Source organism: Calypte anna, chromosome 5A, assembly GCF_003957555.1.
Source record: "Calypte anna isolate BGI_N300 chromosome 5A, bCalAnn1_v1.p, whole genome shotgun sequence".
Taxonomy (NCBI): Eukaryota; Metazoa; Chordata; class Aves; order Apodiformes; family Trochilidae; genus Calypte; species Calypte anna.
The window spans coordinates 6,656,241-6,675,593 of NC_044251.1; the positions used below are offsets into that span (position 1 = coordinate 6,656,241).

General features: G+C 37.8%; 1 protein-coding gene across 3 annotated transcripts in view; it reads right to left on the reverse strand.

Annotated features, from left to right (window-relative positions):
- Positions 1 to 1,850: 1,850 nt before the first annotated feature.
- MADD (MAP kinase activating death domain) overlaps positions 1,851 to 19,353 on the reverse strand; it is a 69,129-nt gene continuing 51,626 nt past the window's right edge. For all 3 annotated transcript variants that reach the window (XM_030452144.1, XM_030452143.1, XM_030452141.1), the window contains 7 exons: positions 18,634 to 18,741; positions 18,386 to 18,550; positions 17,044 to 17,116; positions 16,049 to 16,155; positions 10,738 to 10,807; positions 5,065 to 5,111; positions 1,851 to 3,345 (listed from right to left, as the gene is read on the reverse strand). In XM_030452144.1, coding sequence (XP_030308004.1) covers positions 3,238 to 3,345; positions 5,065 to 5,111; positions 10,738 to 10,807; positions 16,049 to 16,155; positions 17,044 to 17,116; positions 18,386 to 18,550; positions 18,634 to 18,741 — 678 coding nt within the window. In that variant the 3' untranslated portion in view covers positions 1,851 to 3,237. The remainder of the gene's footprint in view (positions 3,346 to 5,064; positions 5,112 to 10,737; positions 10,808 to 16,048; positions 16,156 to 17,043; positions 17,117 to 18,385; positions 18,551 to 18,633; positions 18,742 to 19,353) is intronic.

The window sequence follows — 19,353 nt, forward strand, 5'->3', positions numbered from 1 at the left end:
TTTAATAAATATCAGTAAGTATCACTGTGTGACACTCGCTTATGTTAAAACTTTTAACCTTTCAAATGTGGGCCCTCTTGTATCAGGGAATGACATGGCATTCACAAACAAAACAAGGACTTTTTTTTGGAATTTCACAATGGAGATCTGTGATGCAGAGGACAGATAAATGAGTAACCTTGGTTCCACTTTGAAAATTGCCAGGAACACAAACTCCAGTGTTTACAGAGAACAATAAATGGTCATTTTGAAAACCAACTTCCACAAACAAGGAATTGTACCAGAAAAAGAAACTTGTTCAGTATTAGCAAATACTTCAGTTTTAAGGCATGTTCATTAATTGTCACATTTGTCTAAGTGCCTTGAAAATATCACCAGTGCTAAAATAAAAAGGTTGTCATCTTGAAATACTCAAAAACTAAGACACAGGCTCCTCCTAGTGGTAGAAATGGAAGGATTGTTAATTTTGTTCTCAGTCTTCCATCACAATGTATAAATAATTATCATCTAGACTTCCAGTTGGTTCTGGAAGGTTTGGAAGCCTCTTACTGTTGCTAAGGAAGTCTTAGCTACAAATCAAAGTAAGTGGGGCATGAAAAAACACATGCAGAGCACTGTAATGATTTTTTTGCTCAGCAGTGAAGTTCACATACCTATTAATGCTGAGCTGTGACACAAGTGGAAAGGATGGCAGATTGAACTGGAGAAGACTTACACTTTTGTGCCAATTTTAAGTCCAGCTCTGGACTAATTTTTAACCTTCAGCTCTACGTTTGGTACCCAGAGAACAACACTGTGCATTTAGTAATGGAAACACTGCATGGCATGGTGCCTTTATCCCTTATCAATGCTTTACATTCTCATAGCTACCAGAACACCTGACAAATCACCATCATCAAGCAAAATATTTTGTATATTTCAATAATTTCTTCAATTTTGAAGTCACATCAGCTGCTTTCACCTACAGAACAGAGGTTCAGTGCCTGAGGTTTACTAATTCCTCCTTGACATCTAACATCAAACACTAAATATTTGGCCACATCTGTTCTTTAAAAAAATTCTGGCAAGACAGAGGGCCATTTTTATTACCAGGCCCTTTAAACATCTTATTCTGGACTGAAGTTCCTCAGCAGTCTAGAGTGTACAGTACTTCATGTAATATATGATTTTAACTCTCAGAAACATATAGTCACAAAAATACAGCTTCTGCAGGGAAATAAAGGAACTGCCAATAGTAAATTATGCTGCTCTAATACTACCCTTATAATTATTAATAATACTTGTAAAATAATATTTACTATTTAAAAATTAATATGGTCTAATTAAGTGGGACCCAGTATTGCAGTAGATGGAACATGTTGTAGAACAAAACGATTTCACCATGAACTGTACTTATAATACAATAGTACCAAGAATATTACAACTGCTAAAAATACAGATAATGCTCTAAGAAAATTTACAGTCTCATAAGACAAAAAAAAGAAAATAAATATAAAACAGGTTCATTTCAAGGTTTGCCAATTTCAGTTTTGCCCTTACAGTAGGAAAGCATAAAAAAATAGTTTACTTTTTGCTTTTATTTGTATATGTGGAAAAAAAAAATCCAGTATTTCATGGGTGTCTGTTTTCCCTATTTGGGTTTTTCAGACAGGTTTTGTTTTGTTTTAAAGACAAATTACATGGGTGTAATGACAGAACTTTGAACTGCTATGTGGAAAGAAATACAGATTTTACATTTATAGTCTTAACTTTTTCATTATTTGATAAATGTGTATGATGTATTTTGTATATAGTTACATAACCTCCAGAGTAAGTTGAATCAACAGAAAAGGGCAGGAGGATGGAAACAGTTGCTGGTTGAATGACATTTTATTTTCACATTCAGACAGCTGTACAGTTTCTATAAATAGATGTGGTACTATAATATTTACATGATTTCCTCACCCATCACACCCTAGTGTATTCCATTCAAAATGGACACCCTGACCAAGACACATCAGGGTTACTTCTGGGTGCATTTACTCAGAATCCTTATGTTAAAACATACAATACAACAGTTTGCATCAGAGCATTTTTTCCAGGTATTTTACATGTAACATTATTTTCTCTACAGTCTCTTCTCCCAGCATCCTAGGAGCTTTTCAGACAAGTGCAGTACAATTCAAGAACAAAAACTGGATGCAAGAAAACATTCATATTCTGCCTACTTAAAATGAGAAACATGATGGATAGTTTTAGCAATGGGAGTTTCATTATACTTAAACACAGTATTTGCAAGATTGGTTGATACACAGATCGGAAAAAAGCAATAGTTAAAAAAATGTGGGGACAGCATAATACCACGTTCTACAGATTGCTATAGACATTTTTTCTGTAGACAATAGTTACAAACCCCAATATACGTGGGCCTGCTTCTGCCATTGCTTCCAAATTTTACATTTCCTTATTGATTTTCTAATCCCTGTGATTAACTGCTTTTGGTAGTGCTTTTATGCATCTGTTAACTCAATTGCTGGGATATCTCCAAATGCAAACTCCCATTTTAAAATCCACACAATCCATGAGCTGTCAGGGGTTTTCCACAACATGCTGCCTCCAAGCTTTCTCCCTCTACTTTCTTTCCCACTTAAGAAGCAGTCACCTCCCACAGATGGACCAAATTAATAGCCAAACTTGTCACATGATATTTTAAGACTAAGGTAGCTAAACTGTTCATCTCTCCCCAAAGGGCTATGTGACAAGAATTCCATGTTGGTGGGTAAAAATAAACAACCCAGAAGAAAAAAAAAACAACAATGAAAATATTACAGCTAAACAACATGCAGGACCAGACTGCTTCCACTATGCATATACTGGAGAATCTGAAAGCAGAAACCTGCAGTTGTAAAGTGATTGATCTGTAACAAGTACCACTAGAAACCAAAAAACAAACAAACTCAAGCTGTCAGTCATCTTAAGACAACAGTAATTCCAAAGGAACAGCCACAGCAGCCCACTCAGACAGATGCTGATGCTCAAAGCTGTCTGCTTAAGAGTTCCTATAAAAACTCTGGGAAGAATGAATTTGGAAGGAGATTGAGCAGTGAAGTCTTAGGTTTTCCTATGGGGAAAGACTTGGAGGGCCACAGATGAATCAAGTTCTCATAGAAGACAGTAAAGTGAGCTCCAGCAACTGCAGTAAAAATAAGAGTACTGCACATCAAGGTGCCAAAGGGCAGGCATGTCCCAGTACCATGATCAACTGGAAACTGGTCGAGGTGGTTTGCTTTTGTTTTCTGCCTCCTTCCCACGAATGGCAGCCACGTAAGAGAAGAGACACAGCACGGAGTAGCAGATCTCATGTGCCTACAGGGAGTTAGAAAAGGAGATAATGAAATTCAGGTGATTTAATAGTTTTCAAAATCCTCTGCACATTTGCACTTCACTGCATGTTTTCCTTCATGGGACAACTACTCTTGGTACAGGCAAAATCAGGAAAAAGTGTCCCATGGTACCTTATAACAGAAACGGGTAGAGAAGAAAAGCCTTATAACAAATAAGAAAAGCTCCTTTGGGATAAAAACATTAATCACTTTATAGTATAATTCTAACAACTTTTGAGAATATTATGCAAAGCTCAGAAGTTTGACAGCTGGTTCTAGACAAAACATCCTATGTATTGACTTCGGAGATGCTGTATGAAGTTACAAAAAAAATTCAGTGTGAGGCTGAAAGAACTAACTAAAAAGACTAGAACTAAGCACCCAACACTGTGCCTTAACTCATAAGATAGTGGAATCTTTATTCACAACTGTCTTTTTATGCTCAAAATCATAAGAACTACTAATTTTTGTAATTTTTAACCAACTCTAGTGAACCTAGCTTGCCTTTTGGGTTTTTAGGTTGGGGTTTTTTTTCTTTTTTTCTTTTTTTAAATTAAAAACCCACACACAACCCAACATTGCATGCTTCACATGAAGAATACTACGCAATTTTGTCACTATCTTAAAGCAGAGGATTTCACATAGCATTAGGAAGATTTACAGTTATTGCATTTACCTGGTTATTAAGTGAGCTCTGTTTTAAGTGAAAATCCTCTTTCAGTGTGTGTAACCGGCACTGCAATTCAGTGTCAGTAAAACTCAGTGTATTTCCTAGTCCTAATGCTGGCTATTCTGGTGAACATAAAACTACTTGTCCTGTAAATTGACATTTATAATCCTTGCAAAGATGATCACCATAACAATGTGTTTTGTTGTACTATAGTACAAGCTAAAACATTTGTGTAAAATAAAATTACCTTTCCTTAATCTGGCTTTTCTTATGAAAAGACAGAGCTATCTGCTTCTTAAATTACATACAATCTAAACATTTTTTTTTTCCTAAAACATTTCTAGCTGCTTCGATACTTTTTCTCTCTTTTCTCTTGAAGAGCCTCCATGCAATCACCAAACATATATTGCACCTCAGGCATAAAATAAATGATAACAGTTCTGATGATAATCATTGGCTTCTGTTTCTCCCTCATAAGTCAGTATAAGCCTGATCTTTGAGCTACTACGAGTGAAAGTACCAAGTGTCATCATGGGCTGCTGCTGTTCAGAAAATGTTACAAAAACACTAAACCACAGCAGCCACTCACCACTACATCTACTGTTCTATTTTACTCCTCACTTGCAGGAGGAAATGGGAATTTTCCATAAACTCAGTAAGCAATCATTTTATCTATTAGGAACTGGTCTCCCTTTCCATCTGTTCCGTGGATTAAGCATTTGTGTTCTGCACTATCTTAAATCTAACACTTTCATGAGCATTAAATTACTCAAGTTCAGGCCAGACCAGCTAACTTGTATCTTTATATTATCAAGAGACCAGCTCTGGGAACTACCTGCCAGTTCCTCTGGCTTCACAGAAACAAAGAGTACCAAGTTCTGTCATCTTCCCTTAAGGAAATCTACCATAAGAGAGCAGCTGGTGTTTCAGTGCATTGCAAACCCTGCAATCTCAAGGTATTTCTTTTCATCACATCAAAATGTAAAGATACATCCTCTAAAGAACTACCAGAAGGCACCACAGTTGACTCACCATTGGCGTCTTGTACTTGTGGCTCACCACTTCTTTAGTTTCAGGAACTAAAACCGGACGGGCAAGAGACAAAACAAAAAGTTCAAAAAACGAGAGGAAAAGGGGAAAGAAATAGCACAATGTTCCCATAGGAAAGGGAAGGGATGCACACAGACAGCAGGTGCAGGTACAGAGCACCTCACTATCCCTCACTTCTAGACACTGATCCTTTTTTATTCATAGCACATATGTTCTTGAAAATGCTAATAATGTTAAAATAAATTCCTCAGTTTGACAAAAATACTTCCCTGCCTCTGTATGGAAAACCATAGCAGCTATTTCATGGTTCTTAGAGACTACTTATTCCTGCTAGATAGCAAAATTAATGACAAAACATACTTAATACCAAGATACACCCAGGGTCTACTATGATAAAACATAAACCAACAATTCCATAGTGATATGTCAGTATGCAGTTCCCAAAGATTTTATCCTTCAGATGTTTGAGTCCTTCTCTTCTGAAAAACAGATTTTGAAAGAAATGCTGGACATTGTGTAGTAAATTAGTGAAATCCAGAAAATCAGTTGAACTGAGGGAGAATGTTTTCTAAACTGGAAGACTGTTTCCCAGTTCATGAGTTTCTCTTGTCATTCTTTCTCCTTTCTAGGATGTGTGTGATGGTGTTTACTTGACATACTGAAAATGCTTATTGTTTTGGAACAAGTTGAATGATGAGCATTTATTTCAGTTACACACATTCTTAAAATACCAAGATTATTGACTCTGGAAGACCTTTATTTATAAAGAGGGTTAGGGCACTGATGAAATAAAAATCTATTATCCAGAAATTTTCATCTTGCTCCTTTGCACTGCTTCAACCTAACAGAAAGGAAACAGTCATAATAAAGCTAAAGGAAATTTGCCTTTTTTTCTCACTGTGGAATCCACAAAAAAAACAAGCTGTAACCATCCCTTCACTGTGCACTGCATCTGAACTGTGCCTCAACCCACACTTGGTCTACAAATATTGTTGTGAACAGATACCATAGGAAATCAGGAGAGAACAAGGACCACACTAGGAACACACAAATAATGGCAAATTTAAGATATTAAGATCAGTGGATTACCAAGACCAACTTTGAATACTTCCATTCCAGAATAGCTGAAATTTGCCATGGAATTTCTGTGTCACAACAAAAAAATTTAGAAGCAGCGATACAGAAATGATGCAAAACCAAAACCATAGAGGAAGGGTAAATGTTTTATTATGCATAGTACTAGTGACAAGAAAAGAAACAGAGGCAGATGAACTCCATATGAGTAACTAGGAAAAGTCCACAACAAACCTATCCATGCAGATGTCATCTTTTCAACTATGATCAGACAGCTAAATGCTGGAGAGGGAGACGGATCACACTCTAAGGGGCCAAAAGTAGGCAGTGCAGACTGGGTTTGAGGAAATACTCCAAAAATAAAGCAGTGCCTACTAATTCTCATATATCACAACATTGTCACTCTTCAAAAAATTCTAGTGAAAATAAGAACGTAAAAAGTAATGCAATATTTTTGCTTCATGTTTCAGTTCTCTCTTTTCTTGGATTTAGTAAGACTAAGGATGGAGAAACAGGGAAAGTGCACACCCAGGCTGCACTGCTCCTGTGATATCAGTAACTAGAGTTGGGGAGATAAGGAGGTGCACATCCAAGCTACCTTACCCAGTTGGCACCAGACGTTCCAAATTACCTCCATGTCACCACGGGATAAAGGTGGGAGTGAGGCTGGTGCACAGCCAAATAGGGTGGGACTTTTACAGCTGTGCAAGTCTCACAGCCCACTGGATAACATACAACTGTCCACATACTCTTCAAAAAGCAGGAAGGGAAAGCTGTAAGGACCTTGTGCCACGAGGGAAGAAGGGAAGCTGTAAAGTCCTGTATCATAATTGAGAATAGGAAGAGAGGGAACCAGAGAGGACCTAGGCAAGGTACTGTCTCCCCACTTTACATAGTCAGGAAATTGCCTTGTCTTTACTGAAGTAAAGTTCTCCATCATAGTCCCTCCAGTAGGGAAAATTCTCCTGAGAGGACTGAGTTAAGAAGCAGATTTGGGTTTACTCTCAGTGAAGTCAAAGCACTACTGCTGCAGAAAATAAAGAAAAAAGAAGAAAAAAAAAGACAAAAGCAACAAACCCCCCCTCAAAAAAAAAAAAATCAACCAAACCACAAACAAAAAACCCCAAGCCTCAAATTAAGAGATGAGCAGAAACACTTCTAACATGAAAAGTTATTCCTGATGATGTTGAAGTAAGCAGATGAAGGGAGGAAATTATTAAGCACCATCCTGAAGCCTTTGCTACTGTGAATGAAAAGATGGTGCTGGCATAGGATGAGTTTAGGGGACATCACTTTACCTGCTGGAGAAAGAAGGTTTTCATAGCAGCGGCGGTGAAGGGGCCACAAGAAAATAAAGCACAAGTACACAGCAGTAACTCAAATTCCAGAGGGAAGAACCTTACAATTCCTCACTTAAATCTCCACTTCCATCTGTGGGCACCAATTCCTGAACTGCTGCTTGTATCCTGCTCTGAAATCACAATTCCAACTTTCACACTGCCATCTAACCCCAACGTTAACACAAACAAGACCTTTAATTTCCTGCTGCAATAGCACTAAACTTGGAGCACTCATGCTTGACAAAATCAAAACCAAAACCTGCATTGAAGTATTTCCCATCAGCCTGGATGCAAGTGGCATCCATGCTTACCACTCTCTACCTCTCCAAGAGAAAACAGTACTTCATTACTATAATGAATCTGACTGCAAGGTTCTGTCCTGGTTTGGGCCAGGATAAAGGTGATTTTCTGTCTTGTACTTTTGCTTTCAGCTCAGTCTCTTGTAAGTATTACAAGTATTACAATTGCTGAAATTAACAGCAAGTTTCTCAGTCAGTTTCTGCTCCTAGGACTGATAACACTCGATGTTTATAGTTACTGCTAGAGACTGGTGTGCAGAGCCAAGGGCACTGCTCAGCTCTGAGGAACATTTTACCCTCCAGAAGGAAGAAAGAGGTCCCACCTGCAGCCCTCCTTTGGGGAGGAACGGACAAGAGAGATGCCAGAATTGACCAAACAGAGTATTCCATCCCATACACCTCATACTCAGGATAAATTCGAGGCATCACAAGGGCCAAGCCAGATTTCATGCTTCCAGTTTCCAGCTGCCTGCCCTTCCTGCCTTTCCTGCTTCCCTTCCTTCACCCGGCATCCTAGAAGGATTCCATCCATTCCTCTGCCTGTGCTCCTGATCCATCCCAGCCCATATCTGTGTGTTCCTGCCTCCTGATCCCGACTGCTGCCAACCCCAGGATTCCAGCCTGGACTTTCCCAGGGCTGCCCTACAGCCTCGGTGGTGACGTGAGAGTTATTGGGGGAAAAGGGGGGAGGAATGTGGTATCCATTTTCCTGTATATATTTAGTAATTTTTCCTATTCATCATTACTGTTTCATTAAAGTTGTGTAGTTTAGTTTCCAACCCATCAGTCTCCCTCCCTTATTCTCTCTCCTTTCTTTATCAAGTAGGAGAGAGAGATTAATAGAGTGTCTGGTACTCGGTTTAATTGCCAGGCCAGTGTTAAACCCTGACAGGTTCACAATATTTAGTACAGCTAATTAACTTTTTTTTAAGAAGTCCACACAAGTTTTTGCTGAATGCTGTTAGCTAACTATTAATAATTTAACATGTTAATGTCTCATGAACAAGGAAGATCTCATCTTTATAACAACTAAACTAGCAGCTCTGAGGTTGTCTCTCATCTCTGCACAAGAATAAAGGACAGGTCCCCTGCAACATCTGCTTTTCTTCCTTCTCTTTATTAGCTGGATGGGAAAATTATGCATCTCATTTGGTACATCTAAATTGGTTCTTATCTGCGACCTCTATTTTGGGAGGAGGGAGTTTAATTTCTCAGATTTTGCTTGCAGCATCCAATTCCCAGCTTATTTTTAGTTATTCCTTAAAATTACCTTTTAATAATTTCCATGTCTTAACTCTAGCTTTTGCAATAGGCAATGTAAAAAGAAGTTATTTTTCTTACAGTTATTATACTTATTAGTTGGGGTCTAAACACTGTATTACAGAGTCATCAATAGAAATTTACTTGAAATAACTAGGTCAAACCCTGTCTATCTTCTTGTACAATATAATAATCTATTAAAATGAGTTAAAAACCTCTTAAAATTATCAAAAATTATTTCTGATCCAAGTAATTTCTTTTAACTTCCAAGATTGCAAAACCTGAAAAGAAGAAATCCTTAAGCTAATTTTATGACTTCTGAAAACTCATTTTTGTAAAACTCATCAATAATCTTTTACAGCCTGAAGCAATTTCTGTAACTGGTACAACTTATCTTGCCCATCAGGGTGAAAACATGGTCTCAAACAAATACACAACCCTAAGGTGCAGACTATTTCTGAACATCTAAGATATTAGGAATTTTTTTCAGGGTTTAAATACACTGATCTGACAACTTGAACCATGAATAATATCTTCAGAAAATGGAAAAAAAAAATTCCACAAATTCAAATCCCCAACTTCTGGGAGATTAATTGATGGCAACCAACAAGAAAACCACAACACCTAGAAAGGCTTTACCATTTTAATACCTTATAACTTTGTGTTGCCATAAAGAGACAACACATTATTGTGGACAAAGACATTAATTTCAGCAGTGTCATATTCACTGTCTTTTTATATTGCAGGAGAGAATCCCTCAGCTAGAAGATCCTGTTCACAGCACCAAAGAACAGGGAGAGTCTTGGTAAATGGAGCTGCTGACTTAGATTTTGAATAACAGCCAAAGCATGGATGCTGATCTACTGTGGAAATGTTGTAAATTTTACCTTCTTTTTAATTGTTTCATATATACACTTAAGACCTAGACAGATGTCCCACAGATGGGTGGAGAATAAACCAATATAGGTTCAGGGACTATTTCAAGATGTGGATCACTTCTCCTGGACAGCTGCATCTGAAGTCACCTACTGCTTTCAGACACTACTTAACTGTAGTGTGACTGACACTGTCTATTAACCCAGAATTTTCCCCAAACTTGACTGGAGGCAGATTATATGTAATATTAATAACTAACCAAAATAGCACAAATTCTTTATTCTCCTTAACCTTTGCTTTCCCACTCTTTACAACAGTCAAGCTCTGAAACAAAAGCCACTGGATAAATAAAGTAGAACCTGACAAAACATCCACTCCCTAAAACAAAAATTAAATTCCACATAGAGCTAAGAGGAAACTTGGCAATTAACAGTAATTCTTTGAAAGAAAAGCACAGTGTAGGAGAACAATCAGCTACAAATCCTGCTTAAAAATGTGGTTTCTCAGATGATAGAGGAACATACCAAAGAAAATTCCTACCCACATCCAAGTTATTATTTGTTTGCTTCAGGAGTCTCCTAGCATCATCTTTGCCTATTAACACAGGGCACCTAGGTCACAAGTCTTAAAATGATAAAAATAAACATGTAAATTCTTATGTTAAGTCACCCATCTCTCAGTCAGGCAACATGCAATCTGCATTTCTCTCCCATCTTTGAAACTGCAGTGCAACTTTGAATCTGAAGACTGGAAATTTGAGTTACTGCCATGTGAGTACAGACCTAATATCAAAATAATGTAATTACCAAATTCCTCCAGGACAAAGACTCCTCGCACAGTATTGCACTTTTTAATGTGATTCAGCTCTATGAAAACCTACAAAAGAAGAGGAAAAGGAGCATGAAATCAGTCAGGTTTGTGATTTTTTTAGCTAAAACCCGAAATAAAACAAAAACATCATCACAGCAGATACAACCTCAAGTACTGGAGCATACACTACCAGTTCATTTACAGTTTAATATATAAATAAAGGGTGAAATAAATATTCAAAAGACAAACTTGCCACAATGCTAGAAATCAACAAAGAACTTAAAAGTGCTAAGAAGCGAAGACAGCAGAAGATGAAGTACCTTCCGCTCCTTGCAGGAGGAGAAAGCATGGAAGAGAAATGAAGGAGTTAGTAACTCTGACATATCCAACATTGCTACCCCTTCAGGCACTCAAATGAGTTATTGCAAAAAAGAATACCAACACACCTGGAATACAACAGAAGAGCGGGACAAGAAAAAAAAAAGCTGGCTCCCAAATTTGGCACCATTTGTAGCCTCTTGATCCATCCCACTTAATTCTGCCCCTCCATGCATCCTCCTCCAGCACAGAGGGCAGGTAAGGGGCACCACACTTCCCACCCTGACACTGGGCCTCCTACCCAGTAGCCTAGCTCAATCCAGAGGGGAAACACTGATTGTCCTGCTCCGTGACAGCCTTGCTGATTAAGATTTCACCCCAGTTATTGATGTACCCTCTGATACTTACTCTCAAAACCATCTCCTTTAACAGCCGGTACCAGGTTTCTGCTTTAAGCAGGACAGGAGAGTTTGGACCCTTCTCAATTGTTTGCTTACTTCCCATATGGCTGCTGTCAGCTGAGCCCTCACTTAGAAAACCACCCCGCTTTAAATCTATGTTGCACATACATGAACATCAACAGACAAAACAGCAGAAACTGCATGACTAGGTTTTCCAGTTAGAACCTAAATGCCAAGATTCCATGAATAAACAAGGTATGAGCATAATGAATTTGTTCAATATCTGATCTCTTTCAGGATAGGAAACAATCCCTTCTTGTATGCACATCACCAAAAGGGTCAGAGTCAGTAGGCAGACATAGGAAGCCACCAAAAGTGCTGTAAGGAATCATTCCATGTTCCAGTTCCTAATATAGTTGATTTTTCAAGGCAAGAAAAGCACAGAGAGTAACATTGCCCTAACATTCAGAGAAAATCTGAGTCCAATACCAGGACACTGCAATTTCCTGGACTGACACTTTCAGTGCCTATACACTTACAACACCATGATTTTAGGACCAATTTTTAAAACATGTTAGTAGAGAGACTTCATTGTCTTGGAAAGAAGGGACAGGAAAACTCTGCAACCCTTTGGAATCCAGTATAAGCAACACCCATGGAATCACAGGTGGTGTGCTACCCAAGAAAGGCAAAGGAAGGCAATACCAGAAATTGTTGTGTTGTTTTTAAGAAACTGGCTTCATCTTTATCAATACAGATGAGTAAATGCACTGTACATCTGAGTGAAGTCAGCCTGATTTTCAAGCAAGAAGAATTTTGTTTGTTTGCTTTTGGGTTTTTTTGTAACAGAGAGCTAACAAACATATCCAAGGTATTCTTTGCTCAGTATAAAAAACCCTAAACTTCCACTTACTTTATCAGAAAAACTTACTTTCTGCTTATATTCAAGCATTCAAGGGGAAGGAGAGCTAATGCCACCTTGTTTGTGTGCTTTCATACATCTTCTGTATCAGTTTAGTTGATCGAAAGCATTTTAGTTTTTGAGAAAAAGAGTACAGAAGTCAGTAACAACACTTTATTGCACTTGGTTTCTTTTTTTCTTTATTATGTTCTCTGAAAAGTTCTTTCTAGTAGTCTAAAGTATAAAATTCAGAATCTCAATAGAAAGTTTCAGGCAAAACATTGGATCTGGTAACACTAAAGCTGCCTAAAAGACTTGACTGCCCCAGGTGCTCAAGATCTGAGTATAACGTTAAGGAGTGCTGCATTTCCAGAATGAGCAAGGTAAGAATTTATCAAGCTTGTCACAATTACAGTATGGTCTCCATTTTCAGAAGACATTTGAGTTGACAAGCAATTTCTTGCTACATTTCCTCTCAATCAGAAAATGAGTGCAAAGGAAATAACAGTTACTTACCCTAGGGAAACTGGTTCTTCAAGACAGAGCATTCACTGTGAATCCTACTGTAGCTGGACATATCCCTGCTGCATTTCATTAAAATTTCCATCTATTTTTCACACAGATTAATTCATAAAGGGACAGAGTTACCAAGTCCCAATACTATAACATATTTGGTAGATGTAAACAGAATAATCTGCCAGTGCCACAGGTACATTCAGCTCCTCCCTATTCCAGAGCACTTCCTCTGACCTGCTAGGCACAGTCTTGAATATTTTTTTCTTCTTAAACTTACGTGTGCTGCCAGATGGTTTGTGAACACTCAAGACAACTACGAGTTGTCAATAATAAGTTGGCCCACCATGCATCTAGGACATTTGCTAAGGAATTCAAAAGGTAACAAAGTATACACACTGCAAATCAAGAGCCTTCCAAACCAGTTTCATGAAAGCAAGCACCACTGTCACACAGAAGCACTGCATTCAGACTTCTCCAGTATGACAGAATAGACTTTTTTTTTTAAGTGGAAACCTCTCTTACTTTGTTCTAAATTAATTATTTCTATGCCACCCAATTAAGCAGAGTGACTGAAATCCTTTATTTTAATAAGTTGTGTTGCTGAAAAGAGTATTTAGAAATGGGCCAAGAGCAGGGCCTATACATGGAGTAAAGAGATGAAGAGAAAGCTGTCCCCGATGAGGTCCTGTAGGCATTTGTTGGTCAGTGTCCCCACCCAAACTCAACAAACCCACTATTTTCAACATGGAGAAATGGGTGTAGGATCCTGGTTTTAGTCATGCTATTATACATATTCTGGAATCAACTGTTTTAGGAAGCTATTAATATAATTTATATGAAAACAGCAAAGTTCAATTCATGTCATATAGCATACTGGCTGATGAGTGCTGGAATAAGAACGCAAACATTCTTGACCTCCACAGAGTATGAAATTGGAGGGGATTTTTTTTTTTTGTAGGTATCCTTTATATAAGTGCATCAATAGCCCATTCCACACAGACCCTCAAGTGGCAGCTCTGTATGGAAGACTTTTCATCTGTTTGGATATTTTCTTTTGAGAAGAAAAACAAGGATACATCTCAGGTCCACTAAAAGGAACTGAATGCTCTTGCCAGCTGGCAACGTAAATGCAGTAGATCAAGAATTAAACACACTGAATACACAAAGTGTATTTTTCAGAATTGTACTTGTCTCAATTTCCATCTTAAGTAATGGGAACTCATCTGGCTATAGCCTCACTGGAAAGGTGATGAAGGGACAGCACAATCTTTCAGGTGGCAGAGGCAGCTGGCATGCTTCCTGTGTCTGACCTGCACAAAGGGTCTTCTAGAAAAGATGTAATTTTTATCCCAGACAGCACATTATAACACCATTCTCTGTAAGAAAGAATATGGCAAAGCCAGTACTCTTGGAGTGCTGGTGGTAGCACAGGATCCAGTGCTGTTCAACTGGTAATTGTCTGGACAGTCACACAATAACAATCAATATTAGGTTTCCCTAAGGTTTCTTTTAGCATGTCATTCCAGTCTTTCAGGGAAAAAAAGACTTTGAATTTAAGGACAAGGGTATGTTCCAGTATTTGGAGTTTTATTTTTGGACAGATGCTGTGTTGTCACTATGTGCTTACCACTGCATGTCTCTGGCTTGTGAAGATGCCTTTTACATTTAAGAAACCACAATGATGACGATGTGGCTACCTTCTTATATATCTTTTCTCCCTGCAAATGCATATATGCCTGGCTGTTCATTTATGAAACAGAGTGATCTCCACAGACTGTTCAAGAGATGAGCAGTTTCAGCTCAAAATCAATTCTGACTTCTGGCAGAGGAAGGAAAAGGAGAAACAAACAGAACATTCCTTATGGTGTATCCTCATTGCAGGACAAAGTAATTTCCATTATGTCCATCTACAATAAAATCTAACTGTTGCCAAGGCTTAACTTTCAAAGGCTTTAGACCTGCCATTTCTAATAACTAGGAAAATTTATTCTGTTCTACCAGTGAGTTCCTCTTGCAGTTCTTCACATTTCAGCATACCTCATAAAAAGTTCAAATCTGTCACTGAGTGAGACTGTTCCATCACAGAGTAGGTTTGAAATACTACAGCAGGTCAGCTGCAGAACAGCTTCTACCCTGGTATTACACAGGAAAAAAAACTGCAGGAAGTTGACAACTCTCTACTCCCTATATTGGCATGTCAGAACCCAAAGAAGGGTATGGTGTGACTGTGACCTTGGGAGAAGTAGGAAAGCTTCTGACTGTGTGTGTTTGAAATGCATGTGCACTTCCAGTGGGATCTACACTGATATATCCTCAAAGAACAAAGCTTGTGTGGGGAGAAAAAAAATCTAGTCAGGAGGAAAGGAAAAAACACTCCACAGAAGACTGACAGAAGCTTTTCTTTCCATCTCTCTCACACACATACACACTCTCTCTCCCCTAAAAATTGATTCTACTGTCTAGCAGAGCATGCATTTAATAACATATGCAAAACAAAAAACACAAAGCAAAACAAAAAACAAGGATCAAAGGAAGCAACAGAAACAACACCCAGAGAAAGAAAGGAATGACAGTTCTAGTTGTGCTTCCTCTATACCCACAAGATCTATTTGAGAGGAAAAAAGAACCAGTAATTTTTTCTTGGTTTTGTGACTTACAACAAAAGCCAGTTTACTATTTTATTTTCATATGAAATTCTACAGATGACTTCTCAAAATTTAAAACAAAATAGATAAATACCATGCAGAAGGTTGCCCTCTGTACCTGCACTATTCCAACATTGTATCTTTAAGGCTCTGCTTATGCAGTCAGGATATGTTCACACTGTGATTTATTGTGGCAGTTTCAGATTACTATTGATCACTTTTTCTGTTCCTTAATGTACTGCCTACCATCTGTTTTGTGATTAGACAATTCAAACCACCAGAAAAAAGAATTTGAAACCTGCATCAATGTTTTCCTTCAGCTGGTTACAGTTTTCTTGAGGCTATTTCATTTCAGTGTGCCTTTCCATACAGATACATATGTAAAAATATATGTGTGTTTGTGTGTAAATATACATATGGTTTTTTTACCCTTGTCCTTGTTACTACTCTGGGAAGAGGAAACACATCCACAGGCATGCTGCAAAAAGCTTCATACTCACAGTTTTCTCACAGATTTCCCTCATACCTGGCTGTGCATGAATTTCAAGTTAATTCCTTCCAGTGTGACCTGAAGAAGACCTCCTTCACCAGTTTTCATATCCTGCACAGGGAATTCACCACCCAGCTCAGGGCCTGTTACATTTTAATTAAAAAAAAATTAAATTAAAAAAAAAATCATCAAAGAAAGACAAAAATATCCAGAGAGAGAGAGAGAAAGAACAGAAAGCAGTCAACCAAGTCATGAAATGTGGAAAGGAAGTGTCAAAAAATTAAAAAAACAATTTCCATGTGATATGTCTGGCAAGAAGACACTACTGAGAACAGTAGGGAGCATTTCAGCAGCCCAGCTCCCTAACTACAACCTCCTGAGAACCACCAGACTTTTAAATATTCTAAGAAATTTCATCCTGGTTACATGAAAGGGCATCAATGTCAGCTCAATCTGTATTTATCACAGTTCACATTGGCATTTTGTTTGATTTAAATGCCACATTTCATTCCTGCAAGCACAAACTGGGCTTGTATTTGTGACCTTGATGATTTTGTATAGCATTACTTTATACTTTCAGCCATGAAGAAGTCAACATGGTCACAACAGTGACCATTTAGTAGGGAAGATGAATAGATGACAACATAGGCATTTTCATCTATTGCATCATTCAGTTCAGCTAGAAAATACTTTCTTACAATGACTTTTTTAAAAAATTACCATTTATGCAGAATAATTGAAAACTGAACTCTGAAGGATGACTAACACATTTTTAATACATTATTGTTTAAATCTTAAAATAGCATTCAAAGACACTTTCCTCCATCCTCAGTAAAGTCCAGTCCTCCTCCTCTCCAAATTAAACTGAATTAATGGTAGAATAAAGAACATGGTGGCTCTTCTAAGCTCACAAAGATGTACAAAGCTACCATTAGTGAAGTGATATTATGCTCCAAGAAGTTAATTAGAAAAAATAATTCTTGATTGCAAATTAAGCAACAAATGTTTCCAACAAAAGGGAAATCTTTTACCTGGTTTGATGCTTTGTTGCCTTGCTGCTGCTCTCTCCATACTGTCTTTTACACAGTAGTATAGCTCCCGACACTACCATATAAAAGGAAAGTAATACAATGTTATTTTTCCAAATTAGTAAGGGAAAAAGAACAGCAAGATTCTAAGAGTCTAAAAAAAAAACAACAAACCAAGCCTGCAGTGATGCATAACAACAAGAAGCCTACAGAAGTTCAACTACAGCTAATTACTAGGTGGTATTTATAGTTATTTTTTCAGTTGATAGAAAAACTATTTCATGTCATTTCATAGCACAAGATGGTGAAGAGTTCAGGGTTTGGCACACACACACTCCTGAGCAATCTAGCCAGGTTTACTCAGTCTCCTATTGTAGAAAAATCCTCAAACAGTATCACAGTCCATCTCTTTCTTTCAGTTTCCAGCCATCATTTGTATTTATCAAGCTCTTATACTCTTATTTTGTTACATATGTCAATTTCCTTATACCATATTCTTCTACTCATCTTCCTCCAACTCACCTCTCTAATATCAAACAATGTCAAGCCATAAACTCAGAGTAGAATTTAAGAACATTTTCTATCCAAAGACCAAGATACATGCAGTGACTTTTTCAAGTAGCTTCTGTAGCATCTGTAGCATACTGCTTTTGTCCTCCTTCCTTTTGTAGTCACATCTGCTCTACAATGACACTGTCTATGTAAAATGAATGTTTTGAAGTAGAACTCTCATCCCTTTATACATCTCAAAGATAACTTTCAATATGCTAATTGCATTTACAAATTATATATTGTTTGTTGGTCACCGTGTAGGAGTTCCTGGAGTTCTAAGAGTTACTGGAGTTTTGCTAGTAAGTTTAAGCTATTTCTTTACATCTGCAGTTAATCATAAGGAGAAGAAAAGTGCTCTCACATTAGTGGAGAATGTTGGCATACACAAAACAAAAATCAAACGTGCCCATGGAGAAAAACTTTTTATCTATTTTGTCCATTTGGATTTTTCATTAATGATATAACTCAACAACTAAGACATAGCTTTACTTGGCTTTTTCTCCATTAAGCTATCACAACATTCTGACTACCTTTATTAGCCTGCAAGCTCACACAACATTTAGTAATACTGATGCTTTCCTTCTGACCAAAACAACAAGTAAAAGCTGCACAGGTAATTCCTTAAATTCCTCCTGCTGTGCTACTGTCTCCAGGTAAATGCCAACGCATAATGTCAGCACTATGAAAAAACACTGCTGGAGAATCCTATTTTTTAGTAAAGAGGGACAGTGCTACACCAAGTATTTGCTTATGCTCTTAGCTTAGCACTGTGGGTATTACACAAGATGGGTACCTTCTTTGTGTAGAACTTGTTCAGTTGTGTCTCCTGCCCATTCCTCCTCCAGAGGCACAGCACTTTTGTTTTGGGGCAGTAAGTCATGTTGATGAGTTTCTCATACCACCAGCGTTCATACACAGTTCCAATGTTGCTCCTCAGCACAATGCAATCATCACATACCTGGGAGCACAAAACATGACCTAAGTTTTCTACCCCTCTTTGTTGAAGACTGATAGTTGCATCAGCATTACTCTTGTCTCTACCTCCATGAAAAATATGTCTCCTGTGGTGTCTGTCCCAGCATGTACTACAAAAGTCTGCTTCTTGATGTGGCGGCTGCCACTGGGTCTCAGAGGGAGCTCCCGTCCATTCTAGAGAAAAAACAATACACAATCATCACTCTACCTTAAAACCAACTTCTCCTGATCTATTGAAAAAAGTCTATTTGACACCAGAAGCATTTTCCACAGAAGAAAAAAAAAAAAAAGTACGTTTAACACAGCTTACTGGAGTCAGTTTTGGACAAAGGCCTAAGGAAGATACTCTATAAAGTTTTGTTTCAACAAGCCTGGTAAGTTCAGTTTTAACAAGTGTGATAACTTTAGTTTAAATGAGTGTGACTATGAGTTACTCCAGCATACTACCACCACACTGCTCAGTATGGAACAGGAAAGTGTCTGGGTGCCAGGAACATTGCAGTACACTGCTCTGCTTTTTCCCAATTAATTGTAGGATAATTTTCTTTCTTACCGTGCATAAAACTAAGCTCAAATGTAAAAATGCTTTGACAAGCTAGCTTTCAAAGTGCCTCACATCCACTCTAGTGAGAGCTGTTTTAAAAGCTAGCTTGATTGTTTATCTATATATGTATATACATATACATATAATGAAATGTAAGATCTATTCTTCATGGCATCTGAGAGAGGAAACAGTGTTGTAGAGAAACTGATTGCTACAAGTCTCACAATGACCTGGGAACCAAT